The sequence below is a fragment of the Balaenoptera musculus genome, chromosome 21, assembly GCF_009873245.2.
Source record: "Balaenoptera musculus isolate JJ_BM4_2016_0621 chromosome 21, mBalMus1.pri.v3, whole genome shotgun sequence".
Taxonomy (NCBI): Eukaryota; Metazoa; Chordata; class Mammalia; order Artiodactyla; family Balaenopteridae; genus Balaenoptera; species Balaenoptera musculus.
In genome coordinates this window covers 18,311,356-18,330,141 of record NC_045805.1, presented here as the reverse complement: position 1 = coordinate 18,330,141, position 18,786 = coordinate 18,311,356, and the positions used below count along the sequence as shown (strand labels likewise).

The 18,786-nt window shown below is 34.9% G+C and overlaps 1 protein-coding gene across 1 annotated transcript in view; it reads left to right on the top strand.

The window, feature by feature from the left end:
• MICU3 (mitochondrial calcium uptake family member 3) overlaps window positions 1-18,381 on the top strand; it is a 100,410-nt gene extending 82,029 nt beyond the window's left edge. Inside the window, exons 11-15 of the mRNA XM_036838797.1 lie at window positions 443-614; window positions 10,505-10,613; window positions 12,625-12,782; window positions 13,936-14,004; window positions 16,075-18,381. Coding sequence (XP_036694692.1) covers window positions 443-614; window positions 10,505-10,613; window positions 12,625-12,782; window positions 13,936-14,004 — 508 coding nt within the window. The 3' untranslated portion in view covers window positions 16,075-18,381. The remainder of the gene's footprint in view (window positions 1-442; window positions 615-10,504; window positions 10,614-12,624; window positions 12,783-13,935; window positions 14,005-16,074) is intronic.
• Window positions 18,382-18,786: the final 405 nt, after the last annotated feature.

Sequence of the window (18,786 nt, the reverse complement as noted above, 5' to 3'; positions counted from 1 at the left end):
CTTTAGGAATCATTTAGTGCAGTGACACTCACCCCTTTGCTGCTTTCATCTTAACTAAAGATACTCTATAACAAATATCCACTCCCGTCAGTGCTTGTGTACCAGTAGTTCTACTGATAAATGTAACAGGAAGTCACTGAATGAGGAAAAATATCCAGATATCTGGATTGATTATTTCCTATATATTCAGAAGAAAGAATATTACCAATTCCTCAGTCTCAGTAAGCTGCAGTAATAATAATAATAGGCATGTATACAGTGTTTGCTGCAGTAAACACGAGGCAGGGCACATTAACTCCTTTAAGTCTCATCACTACCCTGCAAGATATTCTTGTTATGCCCATTTTACAGATGAAGAAGCCAAAGTCCTGAGAGGCTAAGTACCATCTGTTACCATCACTCTTCATTTATCTTATTCATTGTTTGTGTATTTTTGTCATAGATTCATGGATAACCTCCAAACAGAAGTTCTAGAAATAGAATTCCTTTCCTACTCTAATGGGATGAATACTATCAGTGAAGAAGATTTTGCTCATATTCTTTTACGATACACAAATGTGGAAAATACATCAGTATTTTTGGAAAATGTGCGTTATAGTATACGTGAAGAAAAGGTATCTAATCCCCATTTTTATTTTGTTACATATGTTATTACCTTGTAATTATATAGGTCTGTAAAATATATTGTCCTTCTGTTAGTTCTTTTGCTCCTGTGGATTAATAGATTCTTTGGGTATATTCCATCCTTCTTTCCTCTGTGTCTTAAGGGCTCTGGCTAAACTTTAAAATGGATTAATTTAAAATTCTGGGTTGGGACTTCCCTGGTGGCACAGTGGTTAAGAATCCACCTGCCAATGCAGGTGACATGGGTTCAAGCCCTGGTCTGGGAGGATTCCACATGCTGCGCAGCAACTGAGCCCATGCGCCACAACTACTGAAGCCTGCGTGCCTAGAGCCCGTGCTCCACAACAAGAGAAACCACCACAGTGAGAAGCCCCCAGTCACTGCAGCTAGAGAAAGCCCACGTGCAGCAACAAAGACCCAACACAGCCAAAAATAAATAAATAATAAATTTTTTAAAAAATAAAAAATAATAAAATTCTGGGTAGATATCCATATTTTTCTTAGACATGCTGAAAACCTTTAAGGTTATTAGCAGTTGTTTTATTCACATTATGGATATCACTTTTCAAGAGAATTCTACTGAGCTATAAGCTTTGACTACTATGTAAACATCACCTCATATAAAACAGTTTATACTGACATCATTTCAGTCACACTTTATTCATTTCTATAATACCCTTAATAAAAGGTCATTAGAAGACGGCTATTGACGAGTGAGTGATCTTATCAGTAGTTGAAGTGAGGTTTTTCAAAGAGTTTGGATGGCATGAATGGTTAAGAACCTAGGACAACTGATTGTCTATTTGTTTAGTAGCAAATGTTTTGTCAGCAGTTCTGAGCAGTTGCATTATCTAGCGGTATTTGAGTGCATCACTGCAACCAAATAGAACTGGTGTTACAAGTACCCCTTCAAGCATGGGATGTTTTGGATATATTGCCTTCTATTTGTGTTTGTAGAAGGATCAAGTTAATCTATCCAAGAAAAACTTGCAAACAGTTTGACTTTGTTTAAAATTGGTACACTGTGACGGTGCTAACAATTCTGCAGGTCCCCTACGGAATGAGGAAAAAAGGACTTGATGCATTTGACTATTAGTTTATGTAATCACTTAGGGGTCTTTTATCTATTTTACATGTTGAAGTAAATTTTTTCCAATTCATAGAGACTTCACTAAAAATAAATATCAGAAATTGTACTATTTTGTAAGCTACGAGTGTATTATTTAGGGCCTTGAAGAATATGCTTTTTTTTCTTTTATCCACTGGAAACTTATAAAAATTTGAAATTCAAAAAAATCAATTCCAGGGTGAAGTGTTTAGGGAACTCTTTGTACTGTTTTTGCAACGATTTTTTTACATTTAAAATTATTTCAAAATAAAAAGTTTGGGGGAGGGGAATTCCCTGCCAGTCCAGTGGTTAGGACTATGTGCTTTCACTGCCATGGCCCGAGTTCGATCCCTGGTCAGGGAACTAAGATCATGCAAGCCGTGTGGCACAGCCAAAAAATAAAAAATTAAAAAATTAAAAGTTTTCTTTTAAGTTAAATTCAGCTTCTGAAAACTTCTAATTGATAGAGGTATCTTAAATGTAACAAATCATTACAGTAAGAAAAGGAAAATATGGTAAGTGAACCAGCATTGATTCTGATTTTTTTTTTTTTTGCATTATCTCATCAATCATTAGAACAACCTTCCAGATACTGATAAATTTCTTTTAGAAAAAGGGAAGCTAAGGCTCTCAGGTACGTAAGATATTTGCCCAAGGATTCAAACCCAAGACTCTAAGCCAGTGATATTCCTAACACACCCTACTTCTGTATTTACCATCTTTTCACCTGCCATCCCCTTCTCTCAAAAGAATAACAACTAGTAGTACTTGAATAGCACTTTACATTTCTAAAGTACTTTCATTTCTATTCATTTATCTAGCAGATATTAAACATCTGCTATTTACTAGGCCTTATTGTAGCCACCGTGGATAAAGTGACAAGATAAGCAAAATCCTTCTCTCATGGAAACACATCTTAGTGGAGATATACAATAAACAAGTAAAGGAAAAATAGTAAATGATATCTTTTCAGATAATGATAAATATTATGAAGAGGACCAAAAGTCATGAGGACTAGAAAAGAAGATAGACAATGAAGGTAGCTTTTGAGGAAAGGCTGTGAGGAATGACCTGTGCCAAGATCTGGATAAAGAACATTCCAGGCAGAGGAAACAGCAAATACCAAGGGCCTGGGGGCAGAAAAAGCTTCCTTTATCTGAGAAATTGCCAAAAGGGTAAAGTCAGTGAAGGGGAAATAGTAGGAGATGGAGGAGAGATAGATAGGGGTCAGGTCTCAGAGGACCGTGTAGGCCAAAATAAGGAGTTTAGATTTTATTCTAATAGTGATTCTAAGAGTGATGGTAAGCTACTATAGTATTTAAACTTTAAAGCAGTGGTAAGTAAACTACCTACTTCCTATTTTTGTAAATAAAGTTTTATTGGAACATAGCCACGCTCATTCTTTTAATGGATTGTCTCTGGCTGCTTTTGTGCTGTAACAGTAGAGTTGAGTAGTTGCAACACGCACCATATAACCTGCAAAAATAAAAATATTTATTCTCTGACCCTTTATAGAAAAAGTTTGCCAATCTTGTTTTAGAACATAGGTGTCATGTTTGTTCATTCAACAAGTATTTATTCAGTGAGTATTTGCTGTCTACTGTGACACTCAAATCTGATCTAACTCATGAGCCAGATATGACCTGATTCATGTCTCAAAAGATCATCGTGGCTGGTGTATACAGAAAAGACTTCAGTTGGCCCAGCTTTGAAAGAAGAAGGCAAGTTAGGATGTTGTTATAATAGGAGTATAGGTAAGAGATGAGCATGGTTTGGACCAGGGTGAAACTAGGGAAAAGTGGTCAGATATTGGGTCATTTGAAAAGTAGAGCTGATAGAACATGTTGCTGGATTAGACTGCAATATGATGGAACAAGTGGAATCATGAAGAACTCCTAGGTTTTGGCCTGAACCACATGATCAAACAGTGCTGCCATTTATTGAGCTAAGCAAGACTACAAGCTTGGGATTCAGAAAGAATCAATGGTTTTATTTTGGACAAGTTAAATTTGAGATTCCTATGAGGTATCCACTTGAAGAAATTCTTCAGGCAGTTGGATGTGTGACTCTAGCATTCAGGGGTGCAATCAGGACTACTTTTGGTGTATAGACTTCCAAATTGTGTCTCCAGTTTAAACTTCTCCCGTGAATTTCAGTCTTTTACTTCATACTGCCTACTCAGCATCTCCAATAGTATCCAGAAGACATCTCAGGCTTAATAGTTGCAAAACTAAACTCCTGAGCGTCCCCCCAAAATCTTGCTCCACGCACCATCTTCCCTGCTTGAATTAATGGAAACTCCATTCTTCCTAGTCGTTCTAGCTAAAATTTCTGGACTTCTCCCTCTCATTCTACATACCATCCATCACAGATCCTCCTGACACTGCTTCTGTCAGAATTGGATCACTCCTTGCCCCCTGCACTGCTACCACCCAGGTCAGTTGCCTCCTAAGTCACCTCTCTGCCTCCAACTTTGCCTCCCTGCCATCCACTCCCCGTTCAGCATTTAAGGAAGTGCTTTATACCATGATTCAGATCTTATCATAGTAACTCCCCATTTTTCTCCTTACAGCGGCCTCCAAGGCCTACACAGGCTGCTCCCTCGTTACCTGAGACCTCACTTCCTGCCATTCTCCCCTATCCTCGCTTTGCTCCAGCCACACTGGCTACTTTACTGCTTCTCAGTACCAGGCAACCTGCTGTCTCAGGGGTTTTGTGTGTGTTCTTTTCTCTGCCCAGAATGCTCTTCTCTTAGATATGCTGTGTATATCACTCACTACGTTATTTCTCAATGAGGCCTACCCTTCCAATCTAATATATAAAGACTCACCTATTATATAAATAATATGTAACTTACTATGTTAAGTAATAATCTAGTAGATAAATTATAACCCTTTCCCTTGGCATTCCCTATTCCTTTTTCCCTTAATCTGTTTTTATTTCCATAGCGTTATCATCTTCTAACATACCATATAATTTACTTTTTATTTTTCATTGTTTATCTGGATAAATAATAGTATTGATATTTACTTATTTTTATTATTTGTTGTCTGTCTCCCCTAACTAGAACATAAACTCTGGGAAGGCTGGTGTTTTTATCTTTTTTATTCACTCATATATCCGCAGCACCTAGAGCCCCTGTCAAATGAATTGATAGATAATATTTAAAGATGTGGAACTTAAAGCTTTTCTGTTTTTGTGAATTTTATCTACATATATATTCACTCATATAAAATGGTAGATATATACAAAGTTATTTATTATAGCATTGTAGCAAAAGATTGGAAACTACCTGCCTCTATCAGTAACATACTGGTTAAATACCAGAAACTACCTCTTGAAGTAAGTTACTGGTTAAATAAATTATGATGTAACTATAGAATGGGAAAAGGTGCAGCTGGAAAAAGACTAAGAAAATTCTTTATGTACTAATATAGAATGATCTCCAAGATGCAGTAAATGAAAAAGAACACAACTTAGAACATTGTATATAGTAGACTACCATTTGTTTAAAAAGATAGCCTATGCTAATTCTAGAAGGACCCACAGAACTAAAAACATTGGTTCCTCCAAGGAAAGGAACTACATGGCTAGGTGACAAGGGTGGGAGAAAGGGAGATTTTGTGTTGTATATTCTTTTGTGCCTTTTGAATTTTGAACAGGTGAATATATTGCCATATAAGATAAATAACTTAAAAAAATGTTAAATACCGTGGGACCAGGTGAACTTATCTAGGAGAGAATGTAGATAGAGACTGTAGAAGGGAAGGGAAGAGGGCTTCTCATCATAACCACATAATGTAAATATTAACCAGAAAGTAATAAAATTATCGTTACTAAGCTTTGAGGAAACTGATGTTCAGAAAGATTTAAGAGACTTACCTTGTTAGGTCATTCAGTCAGTAAAGTTCAGAGTTTGAATTTGCTGCTTTTTTCACAATGGTACACTTCCCTCAATCTTTCAAAGTTGTTTATATATTTCTAAAAGTTATTATGTATTTGCTATTTAGATCAGTTACTTAGCATACTTAATTTATGATATGAGTATGAATTTTGTGTTGAGAATAAACATAGTTTATATTCCTGAGGTCCTCATAAGTGCATGTTTTCTAAATGGTCGTTTTAATTTGGATGATAATTTGTCTTGATGATTTTTTTGGCTTTTTCAAGTTAACCTTTTCCTCATTCTAGTCTTTTGATTTTTTTCAAATTTTATCGAGGTAAAAATCATGTAACATAAAATTAACCATTTTAAGCTGAACAATTCAGTGTCATTTAGTATATACACATGTTGTACAACCACTATCTCTGTCTATTTCCAAAACATTTTCATTACACCAGAAGTAAACCCTGTTTAAGTGTTAAGTGTTTCCCCCCAGCCTCTGGTAACCATCAGTCTGCTTTTTCTCTCAGTGGATTTAACCGTTCTGGCTATTTCATATAAAAAGAATCAGGCAATATGTGACTTTTCATGTTTGGCTTCTTTCATAATGTTTTTGAGGTTCATCCACATTGTAGCATCTATCAGTACTTCATTCCTTGTTATGGCTGAATAACGTTCCATTGTAGGTATATACCACTATTTGTTTATCCAGTCATCTGCCCATAGACATTTGAGCTTTTCCCACCCTTTGGGTATTGTGAATAATGCTGCTATGAATATGTGTGTACATGTATTTTTTTGTTTGAATACCAGTTTTCAGTTCTTTTGGGTATATACCTAGAGTGGAATTGCTATATATGTAAATTATAGCCATCCTAGTGAGTATGAAGTGTTATCTATGTAATCACCTTTACCTTTACCTTAACCAGAATTCTTTATTACTTTATATAGCTTTGAGTTGCTATCTAGTTTCTTGTCTTTTCAGCCTGAGGAACTCCCTTTAGCATTTCTTGTAGGACGGGTCTGCTAGTAATGAATTTCCTTAGCTTTTGTTTATCTGAGAATGTCTTAATTTCTTCATTTTTGAAGGATACTTTTGCCACATACAGAATTTTTGGTTGACAGGTTTTTTTCTTTCAGCACTTGAAGTATCCTACTCACTTCTTGCCTCTGTGAGTTCTGATGAGAAATCAGCAGCTAATCTTAATTGGGGATCCCTTCTATGTGAAGAGCTGCTTCTCCTCTGCTGCTTTCAAGTATCTTTGGCTTTGGCTTTTGACACTTTGAATATGTGTCTTGGTGTGGGCGTTTTTGAATTTATCCTACTTGGACTTCATTGAGCTTCTCAGATGTGTAGACTCCCGTCTTTCCTCAAATTTGGTGTTTTCAACCATTATTTCTTTAAATATTCTTTTGACTCCTTTCTCTCTTTTCCTTCTGGAAGTCCCATAATGTATATATGATCTTGATGGTGTCCCCAGGTCCCTTAGGCTCTGTTCACTTTTCTTCATTCTTGTTTCTTTCTGTGCCTCAGACTGAATAATTTCAATTGTCCTCTCTTTAATTTCGTAGATTCTTTCTTCTGTCTGCCCAAATCTATTGTTGAAGTTCTCTAGTCAGCTTTTCATTTCAGTTATTGTACTTTTAAGCTCCACAATTTTTATTTGGTTCCTTTTACACTTTATGTCTCTTTATTGATATTCTCATTTTGTTCATACATGGTTTTCCTGATTCCCTTTAGTTCTTTGTCCATGGTTTCCTTTAGCTCTTTAAGCATATTTACAACAATTAATTTAAAATCGTTTTTTCTTTGGTCCAATGTCTTGGCTTCTTTAGGGATGGCTTCTGTTGATTCTTTTTTTTTTTTTCCTGTGAGTGGGCCATATTTTCCTGATTCTTTGTATGCACCATAATTTTTTGCTAAAAACTAGCCACTTTGAATATTATATGGTAACTCTGGAAATCAGATTCTCCCCTACAGTTGTCCATTTGCAAAATAGCTTGGATAAGTCACTCAACAAACAGAAAAGACTGTATTCCTTGTCGTGTGCAGTCACTAAAGACTCTGTTCCTCTATCTTAGGGGTTAGCCAGAGAACTGACAGAGATTTCCTTAAATGCCTGAAGCCAAGAAGAAAAAAGAGTACTGTCCCAGTCTTTGCAGTTAAGCTGTGAGCTGGAGCACTCCTTCAACACTAAGCCAGGCTACCTAAGCCCCTTTATTTACCTTCACCTCCTGCTTTCACAGAGCTCACGTATCTGCCAGAGGTGGTAACCTAGGGTCCTCTCAGGTCTATTAAAGCATGTGTCAGTTCCTGGGTATGTCCAATTTCCCAAGTATATGCAATAGCCCTGGGAGCCCCTATTCTCCCAGTAACCATTCTCTTCAGCCTCCTCCTTCCCAGGCTTTTGGATTCTGTCTGCCACTTGTCTCCTCTGTCGTCCCTTGCCCCAGGCTGGCATAGAGTGTGTATGTCTTTAAATGTTTTGATAGATGTCACTGTCACCAGGAAAGCCATTCTAGTCCAAGGGGAAAAGGGTGAAACAAAAGTCAGCCTCTGTGCTGCTCCTTCAGGGAATCACCAGACAGGTCAAATCACATATCACGACAATTTGAGAACAAGGCACCCTTACTGAAAATCAGTTGACCATAGATATTTGGGTTTATTTCTGGACTCTCAGTATATTTGTATTTTTGATACTTTAAAGTCTTCAGATATTATCATCACTTTATTTTTAAAATTTAAAAATTTTAAATTTTAAAAATTTAAGGGCTTCCCTGGTGGCGCAGTGGTTGAGAATCTGCCTGCCAATGCAGGGGACACGGGTTCGAGCCCTGGTCTGGGAAGATCCCACATGCCGCGGAGCGACTGAGCCCGTGAGCCACAGCTGCTGGGCCTGCGCGTCTGGAGCCTGTGCTCCGCAGCGGGAGAGGCTGCGATGGTGAGAGGCCCGCGCACCGCGATGAAGAGTGGCCCCCACTTGCCACAACTAGAGAAAGCCCTCGCACAGAAACGAAGACCCAACACAGCCAAAAATAAATAAATAAATAAATAAATTAAAAAAAAAAAAAAAAAAATTTAAAATATTTTAAAATGTAAGCTACTTCCTTTTACTCCACTTCTAACGATTAGGACATACTCCATTCAAGTCCCAGTGGTTCATTACAGAAGTGATTCTGGGAATAGGAATGGGGAGGGAGAAGAAATGACCATACCCCCTCTCTCTCTGCCACTTCCCCAGACTGTCTGTCCCTCACTTCTGTTAAGAATGGATTGCTTTAAATAATCGCCATCAAAATGAATGCCCTGTTTTTCAATTTACAATTCCATATTTACAAACACAAAGAGTTTAATCTGTACAAAACAATTATTGTATGGTTTTGAATTTGCCCTGTCTTTCCAAACATGAGATCCCCATTTTGAAAAATCCAAAGGTTCAGATGGAGAACATTGTATTCTGTCATTCTTCGATTTGCTTTTAATTTTAAGCTCCCTAAAAGTATTGACATTTTTGTTTACACTTTGTTTTAAAATATCCCATCCTCTTGTTTTTCACTTTTAGCAGCATTATCCTGTCACCCTGACACAGAGACTGTTGCTGGGACAGCTGGTCTAGCACGAACTGATACAGAACCAGAGCAGTGGCCAGTTTCCCTGGCAACAAGCTCTTCACATCAAGACAAACCCCTTCTGGTTCAGTCTCCCTAACTGAGTCAAACAGTCCTGTCAGGAAAACATGGCAGGGGGGATCAGGTCACAAAGCGGAATCCAGAGTTGGAATGGCCATAAATGAATGTAAGGAAAGAGAAAAAGAAAAAGTGAAGAGAAATGACAGTGATGATTCTCCTTGAAAGTAAAGAGGGGTTATAATTGAAGTGGAACTAATGTGTATTAAAATTTGGTATTATTATTTCAATAACAAATTGATAATATTATTTTGATAATAAGTCACTTAATCTGTAGTTGGCGTATATGAAAAGAGACTCTCTGGTTCTTTGCCCAGCTTCCCAGTGCCACCTTGTTAGCTTTCCTTCCCCTACGACCCCAGTAGTAAGGTCAGAATTTGTGAAGCCTAAGCTCTCAACCCTCTGCTTGTTCTCTGTTTACTTTGTCTCTCAATTTTGTTCATCTTGCTGAGGAGAACACATCAAGTAAATGCAGCTCTTTGTATCCAAATTCGTATTATCAGAGATACATTGTGCTTATTTTAAGTAACTTCCCTGTTTAATTGAAGTTATAGCAGTGGCAATAATTTCAATTTTCGTAAATGAAATTGCAGAGTCCTTTCCATGATCCTACCCCAAGCCCTGTGTTGGGCCTCCCAGAGCTCTGTGTACAGTCATTGTACTTCCTCCTCTTGTTCCGGCAGCCTTATCACGGCAGGAACAAGTAAAAATACACGACTGTTGGCTTATTAGACATTTTTATTTTGCATGGTCATTATAAAGACATTAATGACCTAATGCTGAAATATATTTAAGGAGAAATTCATGTACAGGAGAAACTGTTTTTAGAGGGGTTTTTTTTCTTAATGATCATACTTACTTTTAAAGTTTAAAAAATTCAGGCCTGAAGTAAGAATTTTCAAAATGGAAACTTTTAAATTTATGTTTGTTGTAGCATTTTTTTTTAACTTTGTGCTGATATGACAGTGTTTTAAAAATATTTTCACCTATCATTGCTAATAGTAGCAACATTACCCAGTGGAAAAAAATTGAGTGAATTTTACATTCCATTTGGAGAAAGAAGGTTTCAGAAGGTACCCTGGAAATATATACTTACAAGATATATTGCTGATGCTCAATCTATTTATTTCTAGTAAGTGTAGATATTTATTTAAATCAATTTGACAATGCTAAATATATTTACATATATTTTCCCAATATAGGGCATTACATTTGATGAATTCAGGTCATTTTTCCAGTTTTTGAACAACCTAGAAGACTTTGCAATAGCCTTGAATATGTATAATTTTGCAAGTCGTTCTATAGGGCAAGGTAAGTAACAAACTTTCAAAAACTAAAAGCAAACCATATTCCTACATTGTTTCTAGTGGCTTTGACAACAAATTAACTAGATATATCATATTAGTCATCAATTTGCCTGAAAGTGTGGTGTGTACTTCAACAGGAAATTTGTTTTCCCTAAGCAAAGTTTAGGAAAATATGCTACATTTTTGTATTAAATTTATTACTGCCCTTCACTGCATATTATGGGAAAAGCTAATGATGTTTGTAAAGGTTTAAAGAGGAAGAAACCTCATGGCTGCTTGGTAACATTGAGGGATATGTGTCTCACTATAGAAGAGCCAGCTGGCCATGCCGAAAACATCATCAGGGTGATATTCATATGATTTGTTTGTATTACTGATTTTACCCACACTCTCTGCTAGCTCAGAAACCTGAATTTTGTCAACAGGGCCACCTCTTAGCTATGGACTTACATTAGCCAAGTTTTAAGAATGATATATAAAAATGACAGTCAATTTTGCTTGATTTACCAAAAAATACATCTGCCATAGAATTCTGAATGCTGTTGTCCTCAGGACCAGCTCATTCTTTCCCTGTAGGTAGACTAACAAGTCAAGTCCTTTTCCCAGGATTCTGTGGCTATGACCACCTTCCCTTCCCTCGTGGCCATATTGTTTTTAAATATTCTTGCCATATGAGGACTTTCTGGTTATGTCTTTACGGTGATTTTACCCATGTCTGCCATAATCTAATAAGTGCTAATTCCCCAGTTCAATCTCAGAGGACAGTCTCGTTATTTTATTACCAAGTTCTAGGGAGAAGGCAAACCGGAGCCTCTAAGTGCTAATAATTCTCTTTCCCCAAAACACAGATAGTGAATCCCTCACATAGCTTCATTCACTTACTCGTTGAGGAAAAGAAACCTAAAAACTGAAAACTTTTCATATTTCACCCTTTGACTGGTCTAGATATTCAAATAAGGCATCTTCTTAACACATTTTAGTGTTTTAAAACCAAAACCTTTGGGAGCCCTCCCTTAACAGGCCAATGTTTTACTGCCATGGTAAACCACTAATCAACCTTAAAAAGAAAAAAAGTCAGTATCTGCTTAGCTGGTTCAGAATGGAAAGTTGCTCTTTTACTTTGTGGAACTGAATGAAACGAAATGAAAAAAATCACTCTTGCAGGCGCTAAGAATAGATCTGTTTCTTTTATTTTTTTTTTCTCTTGCCACTTCTAGCACCTTAATTCAGGTTATTACCTCTTAAAAATAACTATTGCTGTAGCCACCTCAGTGGTATTCCTGCCATTATCCACTCTCCTCTCCGATGTTTTGTAGACAACTCACAGAATAATCTTCCTAAAACAGATTAACCCTGACACACCTGCTATGGAAAACTCTTCAGTTCCCCAATTGCCTGTTGAAGATCCTACAGGTTCCTCACCTCAAAGTCCCCGAGCAGAGCTTCCCCAGCTCCTGGGTGTCCAGGCTGCTCATTTTCTGAACACGCCTTGTGCTCCTGTGCCCCACCCCACCTTTGTTCTTTCATGTCATCATCTGCCATTTCCTCTCATCTCTACAAGCTGAAATCCTTTATCCTTCAGGGCTGAATTCAGATACAAAGCGGCAGCCTTCCCTAATTGCTGTCTCCTCTCTCCTTTCCCTACGCCACGCTACCCCACAAGTAACCACTCATTTCCAAATTCTCATAGCGCTTTGTTGCTGCTTTCTGTGTGGTCCTGTGTAATGATTATTTGGGCAGGTGTGTCATCTCCCATCTGAACTGTAAGTTTCTTGAGAACTTATTCACCTTAATAACCTCTAAAGTGTCTGTGGTTGATAGTAGGCCCTTTTAATTAAAACCGCAAAAAATTTTATGTTCCCTTAAAGATAGCATGATTAGTGAAAAGTGATATGTTACATACGATCATGACCCATGTTTAGAAAAAAAATCTCCTTTTATAACCTTGCTAGTAATGAACACATATTATAAAAATAACGTTAATGGTTTGCTCCTTTTCTGTGCCATTTATCTAGATGAATTTAAACGTGCTGTCTATGTAGCCACTGGCCTCAGACTGTCACCACATTTAGTGAACACAGTCTTTAAGATTTTTGATGTTGACAAGGATGATCAATTAAGCTATAAAGAATTCATTGGAATTATGAAAGACAGACTCCATAGAGGATTCCGGGTAAACCTATAAATTTCAAGCCTATTGCTATCCTTTTTAAACACTGAAAGAAAAAAAATCCATCTAAGTTTCAGAAACAATTTATATAAGTTTTTAAGGATATAAACAGGAAATGTTATATTTGAAAAGAAAAAACATAAGGCCCTACCTATTTTCAAAAACAATTTGAAGAGATAAAAGGTAATGCTTTTTTAAATATAAAATCAGTGTGAATTTTAATAACTTATTTTCATATTCAATTAGTTTAATGTCTTCATCCCAGTTTGTGGGGGGGAAATGTTGCCAAATATTTTGATTCAGTCTGCACACTGGCTGTTTAAGACTTGCTAGTATACAAAGAAATATCACTATTTCTCATTTTATATGATGCAGATTTCCACTAGGCAACGTGAGGTTCTTAAGTCACTGCATATTCAGTACTTTTTATATGGAAAATGAGGTAAAAAAATGTTTTTTTGTCTGTTGAACTATTCTTTCCTGTTAACATCTTATACTGCAAAATAATTACAAGAAATTCAGTGATTTTTCTCAGAAATATGTTTTAAAGAATGAAATGTAGCATAAATCAATAAATGTTTACACATTTAATGTATTTGGATGTGCCACAAATGGAAAAAGGAAAAAAAATGTATGATTAACAGCTAGAATATTCAGTCTTCCCTCTTTGGTAACAGTACCCCTGAGCATTATACATTTAAAAAGAAAAAATATATATATGTACAAAAAAATCAAGATTCATCTGAGACAATGTTTTTAAAGATTTTTAATGGATTCTTAAAATCCCAACTGTCTTGGTAAAGATACCGTGTACTTAACTGCCACCTTGTGGTTAGTTGTTAACATTTGCAGTGATGGGACAAATGCCTAAAAGGGCATGCGTTGAAAATCATTTTTTTCCTCAAATATTTTAGAATAGCAAGATCAAACTAAAATTTTGGTTTGGCCAAAAAGTTCGTTCAGGGTTTTTTGTAAGATGTTATGAAAACACGAACAAACTTTTTGGCCACCTCAATATAAAACTATGCTGTAAACCCCTGACACTGTATTTCTCTCTTAGATTTTATGTATTTTTATTTTTGCCTTATTTATTGAATATCTGTGACCCCATAACATTTTATTTACATTTCCACACTTTTAATCCTCTGTTCCACAGGGTTATAAAACGGTTCAGAAGTATCCCACTTTCAAATCCTGTCTGAAGAAGGAACTTCATAGCAGATAAGTATGTTAGCACCTCTGTTTGTCTAAATTTGTTCAGTAACAGTAAAAGAAGGGTCATAATTTATTTTTCTCTTACAACATTTAGGTAATAGCTGAAAGAAATAGAATTATAATTTATTTTTAATGTTTAGGTCACTAATTCAAGTTAAGAATTAGTCTTTTAATGATTTCATTTTAGACCGTATAATTCAGTTTAAGAATAGTTATTATAACAAAGCATTAGTTTGCCACTATTAAGTTGTGATCTAAAAATGAACTGGAGTAAATACTCATCTGACTGGAATTCTCATGAATGTTGTGATTGAAAAAATTTGTTTAACCTGTAGTTTTTTTTTTTTTAAAGAAGTTTTTACTTATTTATTTATTTATTTATTTTTGGCTGTGTTGGGTCTTCGTTTCTGTGCGAGGGCTTTCTCTAGTTGTGGCAAGCGGGGGCCACTCTTCATCGCGGTGCGCGGGCCTCTCACTATCGCGGCCTCTCTTGTTGCGGAGCACAGGCTCCAGACGCGCAGGCTCAGTAGTTGTGATTCATGGGCCTAGCCGCTGCGCGGCATGTGGGATCCTCCCAGACCAGGGCTCGAACCCGTGTCCCCTGCATTAGCAGGCAGATTCTCAACCACTGCGCCACCAGGGAAGCCCTAACCTGTAGTTTTGTATCTGAGCACATACAATATAATGAATCCAGATTGCATTTTTATAATCTAGGATCACTAGCATCTAAGGGATATTTGTTACTATTTTTTAGGATCATGATTCCAAACATCTGCTACAATAATAGCAACTAAATTTTTTTAGAGTTATTTTGGGTGCCTGGCACTATACTAGATGTTCTTCTACATGTAGTATCTCATTTAATCCTTACAGATAGATATCCCATTTAACAGCAGAGAAAATAGAGACTTGGTGAGTCATTTACCCAAGATGACTTGCTAGTAAGTTGCAAACCAGGATTTGAGCAATTTGAGCCTCATTCTGTGTGATGACAAAACCATCTTAGTTATTATTTACTGCATCATCACCATAGAATGAAATAGTTGAGGAAGATACGGGAGATTTGTTCAGTTTGTATCAACCCAAAGAAGTATCTTATCTTAGACTTGTTGCTGATCTCCAAAATGAGAGATTTGTTTTTCCTTTTTTCTTTCTGTTTTTCTTTTTTCTTTTAAAAGTCAACTATAGCTATAAAATTTTGGTTGATTGTGGGTTCTGATTAGGTCTCTGCAGTGAAGCTTTCATTCACTTACATGCTTGCAAATACCTATTTTTTTGATATTTTTCTCAAGATTAAAACATTTATATTTGTCTATAGTGGCATTACCAAAGTGGTACATATGCATAGGATGTCAATGTATATTAGTTAAAAGACCAAAAGCTGTTTAGAAATAAGTATGAGAAATATCATAATAGATATGGTTAAATAGGTTCCTTAGGACTTACAGATCTTAATATGCCACTATTGATTTGTCTCTCTAAAAGAAAACAGCAGTATTTGGTATTTTGCATAGTAGCTTTGAAACCTAATATTTTATGGAACCCATTTAGGGAATTGCTGGTCTAAAATGTTTAGTGGTAAGTAGGCTTATTTATTTATCTAAGGTGGTAACTGTTGTGATTGAGCTAACAGAAGAAGTCAGGTCTTCCTAATCTCTATTTTGAGGAACTTTATATTGCCTTTATTATAAGAAGTTAAACTAAACATTTAAAAAAATAGTAGGACTGTACCATTTATATGTTCATATAGATAGTGTTTCCAACCAACCTGTAATAGTGTCACATTGACATTATTGATTCTGTGTAGTAGTATATAGAACCATAGATTAAAAATGACTACTTAGATTCTAGAACTTTGTAAGACTGAGGATTAGACAAGTTACTAAACAAAACACTGAACTTATAAATTAAAGGAAATAGTTTATGATTAAGTCTTTGATTCTTATATTTCTGTTGCATGTTTTTATCATGTGCCTTACTGTTTCCTGTCGTTATTATAATAATTGATTAATGCTATTACCTCCAAATTTCATCCTAAAAAAATGTTACTTTTATGTATTACATATATTTTTTTAATTAGGTACTTCTAAAGTAAAGTTTAAAGGATTATTATCTACTTGAAAATGCAAGAAGCAAAAACTTCAGAGGGCGGAAGCAGGTCTGAGATCAGAACTTGTGTAAATGAAGGAAAAGGTGAAATACTAATTATAATTTTTTCTTGAACTGTATTTTTGAACATAAGATGCATCTTCTTACTAATTACTAATGTTACGTGTTATCATGTTGAGCTTTTGCCTTGATTTACTGAACTCTCTGTACTTTTTCATTCCCTTCAGATTCTTCCAGTGACTATATAAGAATGTATTTTAATTTTTAAAAAAATTTATTAGAAATTTGTCTCATTTCAAAATAATATATGACTCCTGGAATGTAGATCACTTAAAAATGAACAGCAGCATATTTTTGGTTTTGGACTGAACTTATTATCAGAAAATGAATATTCCTTGAGATTTATCTTAGGGCCCTTAGAATTGTTAATAGATCTCCAGGCTTTTAATTACATTGAAATAATTTTGAAACACAAATAGAAATTAAGCTACTATACAATATGATGGTTTACACTGTACTTTTAACTTTTAAAATTGCTTAATTAACATATATTGTTTGAATCATATAAAGTTTTTTTTAAAAGTTTTTGTTCATTTACCAAAGGCAACAGAATGTCTGGTATTATTTTACGTATACAGTAATTTAAAATGTAGATTTTTTTTTCTCAAAAAAAGTCATACATTAATGGTAGAAACAGTGGTAGTTTTTGTAGCAGTAGTCACTGTTATTGTCATTATTGTTTTAAACATGGTGCAGCTCCTGATAGTAGATGGTACATGTTAATAACAGTAGTAAAAATAATATCTTGAGGCTCTGTAACTTATCGCATATTATTATTATGTGTCTGTAGTGTCAAAATGAGTATTATAAAAGATTAATATAAAATGGTTTCGCAGACTGAAGTATATATTAGGTAGGAGTTAATATTTGTTTCTTGCGAAAGGACCACATGTAAAAGTAAGGCCAAACAGCCAGTAATCATGAATACTTTAAATATAATTCATTATTTCAAAATGTCTTAAAAGAGAAAAGATAAACTTTCTATTGAAAAACAGCAAAATTAGATTTTCTCCTGGAGAAAATAACTTGATAGTATTTAATGGAAATCTGTTCAATTAAAAAAATGTAGTTTATAATAAGTTACTATGCAAAAACAGAACAATGAATTTAAATTAATATATTTGTATACTGTATGTGGAAGATAGGTTCATTTATCTTCTAAGATGTACTAAATATAAATTGCACACACTCCAACTGTTATCTTGCTTTTACATATGAAAATAGGAAATACTGACTTTGTTTTCGTTAAGTTATTAAATGTGAAATTGATAGTTCTGCATCAGCCTATTTATAAAAGTAATGTTATTTCCAAGAATATGTTGTTAGCATTGACAATGCATTTTTAGACTTTTTACATTCTTTATCTGATATTATTTATTACATTGATATAGAAATATGTGATTCATCAGTTTTAGGATTTCATATAGTATAATTTCACCTACTTTGCAGGTTGATTCAGTTGATTAACTAAATGAAAATATCTACCTTCTCATTTAACGTGCCCCAGCTCTATTTTACCTTACACTGAATGTTCTCAATATTATTTGCTATCTAAAATAGTAGGAAAAATGCAACTTACTTTTATCTTTGATTATAATCTAAATTATCTTGCATACATGGAAAAATTGCTATTTAGAACAGTCCTATAAATAGATATTAAAAACTGAATTAGCTCATTAAGATTCTTTATAATTCTGCCATTCTCCCAAGGAATACTACATACGCAACCTCTATTCTTTATTGCTTATCAGAGTGAATGGATACTCATCTGCTTATAAGACTGCAGCATAATATTAAAATGCAAATAAATAAAATATTCTGACCAATTAAAATGGAAAAGAGTAGTAAATTATGGTGATTCTCCACATATTATCACTCTTGAACTTTATCATCTATAAAATGGGAGGTAAAAATATCTCACTGGACTGTTGTTTACATCAATTTTAAAAATTTTAAGTGCTTTGAAAATAGTAATGTATTAAATACATGTATGCTATTCTCAGTATTTCCTTCTACAAACTATTCCTGGGAAAGATGAAGCTATACATGAAATTTTAGTACCATACTATACAGAAGACTTTATGATGAAAGGTTTATGGTAATTCTCAGAATCATTTCTTATTATGAATTTCATTTAAGTTCCAGTTTATTGTTCTTATTATAAAATATAACTGTAAAGTGACCTGTCTCACATTCTTATGTTATCATAAAATAAATATACTTGCTCTTGAATCAAGAAATTTAGTACTTTGCTTTTCTGTATATCTGTGGACTAACGTCTTTCTGAAAAATGTCACGTATAAACTTTCAAAATCTTTGTTGGTTACCAAACCTCCATTGATTTTATGCCCTCTGCTATAGCAATACATGCCAAGAAATTAATCTCATCAACACTTCTGTAAGTAAATACATCATAGAGCCATAAAGCCTCTCAAAGTGTATAATAGGAATTCATACATTATATTGATAGAATATTATCATTGGTACTGGAAAACTTTCAGAAAGTTTACATGTGAATGGAATATCAATTTTCCTTTACAGACTGTTTAAATGGCTTAAAATAATTAAACCAACACTACAGCAGCCCGTTTCACTAATGTTGGTATTTTGTAGGTATCATCTT